The sequence below is a fragment of the Nestor notabilis genome, unplaced genomic scaffold (assembly GCF_000696875.1).
Source record: "Nestor notabilis isolate BGI_N333 unplaced genomic scaffold, ASM69687v1 scaffold23036, whole genome shotgun sequence".
Taxonomy (NCBI): Eukaryota; Metazoa; Chordata; class Aves; order Psittaciformes; family Psittacidae; genus Nestor; species Nestor notabilis.
Genome location: NW_009934613.1, coordinates 17,169 through 21,979, shown reverse-complemented (window position 1 = coordinate 21,979; position 4,811 = coordinate 17,169). Strand labels below are relative to the sequence as shown.

Genomic DNA, 4,811 nt, shown 5'->3' with positions numbered 1-4,811 from the left:
GCACCCGTCTCGAGTGGAAGGTGTTCCAGCCCATGGCAGGGGGTTGCAGCTGGATGAGCTTTAAGGTCCCTTCCAGCCCAAACCACTCTGTGATTCTATGATTTTAAGAGCATCCTTTAGCTGTCCTCTGCAGGGCAAAGTGAAGCATCACATTCCCAGCTCTGCCACTGCCTGCCTCAACCCAAATCTCAACACCAGAAGGAAAGGCCATTTGCTCTAACACCTTTCAGGTCCTTCTGGTGCCCCCCTCTTTGGAAACAGGCACCTCAGCTGCCTGCTGCCAGCTCCACCACCAGTGCTAGCAAGGAGGGATGCCCAGGGATGTGCTCATTCCTTCCCATGGCCATGATGCTGGTGGTCAGAGAGCATGTACAGCTGCCCATCAGCAGCCTCTCCCTTCTTCTTCCTACCTGTTTTCTTCTTCCTGAGGTTCCTCCTGTATGGGGGGAAGTGGATGAGTATCTGCCACCAGCTCAGCCTTGACATCCCAGGCCATCATCTCGCGTGTGGCTTCGTTACTCCAGTCACCATCAATCTCTTCCAGGATGAGGTCTGTCTCCTTGGGTTCCTCAGCGACAATATGAACTGAAACAGGAATGGAGGAGGACAGGTGATGAAGTCAGCACTGCATTTTCGAGAGCCCGGGGTAGAGCCAGGACAGATCCCATGTTTTGTGTGCTCAATGGTGAAATGCTGCTGCACGCCAGGACTGAAGCACTTCTCAGCTCACAGAGACCTGTGCAGCCCCAATCCCTGGTGCGTTACAGGGGAGGCTGCAAATGGAAGAGCCCAGGTCTGACCCATGACAAGCCCTCTCCATGTCCCAGGGGTACCCCGCTACCACATCAGGCACACACCAGAGAAACAGGAGGAGGAAGCACATCGCTTACTGTAAAACCAGTTTATTTTGAGGTCTGCCTGAGAACAAAACTTACATATCCACAGTGAAGCTCATAGCAAACACACAAATTCGACTACAGAAAGGCAGGAAACCCACCTATGGCTGCCTCTGCGCTGCATTTACCCATCCCACAGTGCCTATGCTGCCTTCAGCCTGTTCCCTCCAGATCCCCATTAATTAAAACACGGCACAGCAATCAGGGAAATTACTTTTAAAACATGACACAACTTTGGAGACATTATATGAAAATGGAGCAAATAATACTAAAATTGTAGCCTGGTGTCAGGAGGGTTCATTATAAACACAGAGGATGGATCTCAGGATGATTGTTCACTCATGGCTCATTGTTATGGCTGCCTAGAGATGCAGTGAGACAGTGGGAGACTTTATTGTGGCCTTTCAGTATACACAGGGCATTATACAAAAGACGAGAAAAACTTTTTACTAAGCTCTGTAGGGACAGGACAAGGGGGAATGGCTTTAACCTGACAGAGCAGAGATTGAGATGAGATCTTAGGAAGAAGTTCTTCCCCGTGAGAGTGCTGAGATGCTGGCACAGGGTGCCCAGAGAAGCTGTGGCTGCCCCATCCCTGTCAGTGTTCAAGGCCAGGTTGGACACGGGGGCTTGGAGCAACCTCCTCTAGTGGAAGGTGTCCCTGCCCATGGCAGTCAGTTAGAACTGGATGAGCTTTAAGGTCCCTTCCAACCCAAACACCATTCTGTGATTCTAAGGTCTTTACTAAAACCCTGGGGTGTAGGGACTCTCACCCCATCCAGCCCAAAGGCCTTGCACAACTCTGGGTTGCAGGCAGCCCCTGGGATTCCATCCCATGTCAGGACATTCCTGATGCCATGGTTAATGCTGCACCCGAGGAGCTGTGAGCTTCGGAAGCACCTATAGTCGAGGGTAAGGAGAGTCTGGGGTAAGTTCTCATACACATAGAGCTCAGGAAAAGGCTTTTAACCATTAACTCCTACCTACCCACCTAAAGATTGACCTCACCCACCTACACTGGTGGCTGCAAACCAGTTTCCACTGACTGGGAGAAAACAACCAGTTAATGGAAGAAAAGCAGTTAAGAGGCTGATGAGAGCTTAAAGAGCTTTATGATATTACACCTCAGAGGCAGCAGTCAACTAAAAGAAACCTGTGGGCTTCAGCTGGAGGTCTCAGGGGTGAATATTCAAATGCTTGGTGGGGTGGTGAGAGGGCCAGGAGTGCTAGGAGGCTGCAGGAAGAGGCTTTCTGCCTCTGAGTGATGCTTTTCTACCCTCCTATTAACTATAGCTCCAGTTTCATATACATCATTCCGCAAAAACAATAGCTCTGGTTCCCAGAGGTAAGAAGGAGTGAAGATGGGACAGTCCCAGGACCGGGGACACACAGCCAGCATCCCTGACCAGCCTCACATCCCGCCACCCTGGCTGGGAAGGAGCTAGAGACCATTTGCAGATTGCCCTTTGCTTTTCCTCCCCAGCTGCACTCTCTCCTCGGGCTGGTCTCATTGAGTTGTGGGAAGGGCTGGCTGGCCATGGTCTTCGTTTTCCATTTGTTTCAGAGGCACTAAGCCCCTTTGCCCCCTGAAACAAAAGGAGAAGGAAAACATTAATGAGCTTGCTGGCAGTTTGGTGCCAGGGCAAATCTCCTGCTGACCCAATTGTGCCCTTCCTCAGGCACATCAAGATGCGTCAAGGCACCAAAGGGAGCTGTAACACAGCCAGCTGCACATAGATGTGTGACTGCCCTCGCATGCCCACTGTCTTTGCCTCTTTCCAAGGTAATGCTCAGGTCTCCAGTTTGTACAGACATACAGAGAAATGGCTTCCCACAGGACTTCCCGCTTGACATCCCACCAAGCAGCTGCTGTCTCAGTGGGATCCACCTCCTGGCATATCTGTGGGGGGATGCACAGGGATATGTGTGTGCCATGGTGGGTCCCTGCTCCCGTCAGCAGCTCCCACAGCCCAACCAGCTGCAGCTTCCTGGGCAGCACTTGCACAAGGCTGTGGGACATCTCCCCTGCCTTGTCCATCCCTAGTGGCAGCTGTGTCTCCTGTTTCCCTCAGCATCCCAGAAGGTGGCTGGTGTGGGGAGCCAACCCCATCTGCCTGCAGAGCCTGCGCTCATTCCCCTCCGTGGGCAGGCAAGCAGCAGTGTGAACCCTACAATGTTTTCCTACACCATGCAGACTCACATCCAACATAGCTAATCACAGGATATTTTTTTCCCGAATAATCTCCTTAGACATCGCAGGCTTGGCAGACACCCTCCAGTACAACAACAGCCATGCCAAAGGGAGTGATGAATGCAGCAGGTTTGAATTTCCTTGTAATGCTTTGATCAAATCCCAGCAGTTTGGCAATCATCTTCCAGCACATCTTGAGGACAGGCATTGATATCAGCACTAACCTCAAAACCTGGGGCCCAAGGATGGGGGATGCTGCACTCAGAGACTCCCACAGCCTGAGTTTTGCCAAGCCTGAACCACAACCCTGCATCTGCTCCCACTTCCCAAGCAGCAACAGCTCCTTACGGCTTCCTGGGGGGACTTCAGGGATCTCAGGGCTCCTGAGATGGCACCAATGGCAGGCTGAAGGATAAAAGCCTCTTCCCAACAACCTTTCCAATAACCTTCCCAACAACCTTTCCAATTACCTTCCCAATAACCTCGGCAAGCAAACCAGCATGGTGAGATAGAGCAACCACTTACTTTCTTCCACGGGACACAAAGTTGCTGCATCCACTCCCTGCCAGTAGGAAAAGGGAAACATGAGAATTTTGTGTTTCAATAACCCCAGATTTTTACTCTGAACACCCCATTTTCAGTAAACGTGGCCCTTTTATGCTAAATATCCCATATGATTTCTTGGTTCAGGTTGGTTGGCTTGGCCATGGGGATAAGCATCCCCATACATGATGGGAAATGGTAGGAGCACATCAGTGAGCTCGCTGCAGTGCAAGGGAAGGAAAGGAGAGCATGCAAAGCTGCTGTTCCTGCTTCTCCTTAAAGCCGGACCATACCCCAGTTAGGTGCCAGGACCTGGGCACCATGCAGTGCTTCACAGGAAGGCTAGGAAACGGTAAAGAAAGCACAAACTATGGGAGCTCTCGCTGCTCAGAAGCCAAATCCTGGTTTGTATTAACTAAGCAGGTTGTGGGGATTCGTTTTCTTGAAGGAGCTGGGGCACAACACAAACCACGTCAGGTCCCTGCACTGATCTAGTGGCATGTGCATGGCAGGGGACACCCTCCCTGCTGGGGACGTGGTGTTCACCTGCCCTCTGCCTATCCAGCACACAGCATACCTGTGCCTTCTGCTTCTCCCTGGTCACTGGCTGCGGCATCACCTTCTCCAGCCCCTGAACCAAGCAGGCAAACACCCTGGTGACCAGAAACCACAGTTAGACCTGGCTGCCGGGGCCTCTGCTCCCACAGCACCACCTCTCTTGCCAGGTACCCACACAGAAGCTGCCGTTTTGGTTACCTGCTGCCATCCCCAGCCAGGGACCAAGGGATGAGGGTGGCCACCATCTCGGGCTGCACCTCAGCCACTGTTGGCTCCACTGCTGCCAGGGTGCTCTGGGCAGCTGAAATGCTGCTCTTTGGCTTTGCCTGGGGTTTAGTTCCTTTTGTGCCTGCTCAGGTTTATTGGGAAGGAGAAGGGGGACAAGCAATGCAGCAGTCATCGTATAAATTGTTGGGGAAGGGGAGCAAGCAAGGAAGGGTCAACTCCCATGGAAGGACAGGCTTGGGGGACCTCCCTTGCAGGTTCTCTCCCAGGGATCCAGCCTGGGATGAGGACAGGGGGGTTTGGGGCAGAGGTGGAGTGGGGCAGTGCTGTGACGCTGGGGCCTGGTGTGGCCACCACAGGGGCACAGGGATGGGGCAGCCCCAGCACCGGGTTCCAGA

General features: G+C 52.7%; 1 protein-coding gene across 1 annotated transcript in view; it reads right to left on the bottom strand.

Moving 5' to 3' along the window:
- CNGB1 (cyclic nucleotide gated channel beta 1) overlaps positions 1 to 4,811 on the bottom strand; it is a gene marked incomplete at its 3' end in the record, with an annotated part of 25,572 nt that overhangs the window by 18,846 nt on the left and 1,915 nt on the right. The window contains exons 5-7 of the mRNA XM_010017440.1: positions 4,208 to 4,283; positions 3,613 to 3,649; positions 411 to 585 (exon numbers count right to left, since the gene is read on the bottom strand). Of these exons, the coding sequence (XP_010015742.1) occupies positions 411 to 585; positions 3,613 to 3,649; positions 4,208 to 4,283 (288 nt within the window). The remainder of the gene's footprint in view (positions 1 to 410; positions 586 to 3,612; positions 3,650 to 4,207; positions 4,284 to 4,811) is intronic.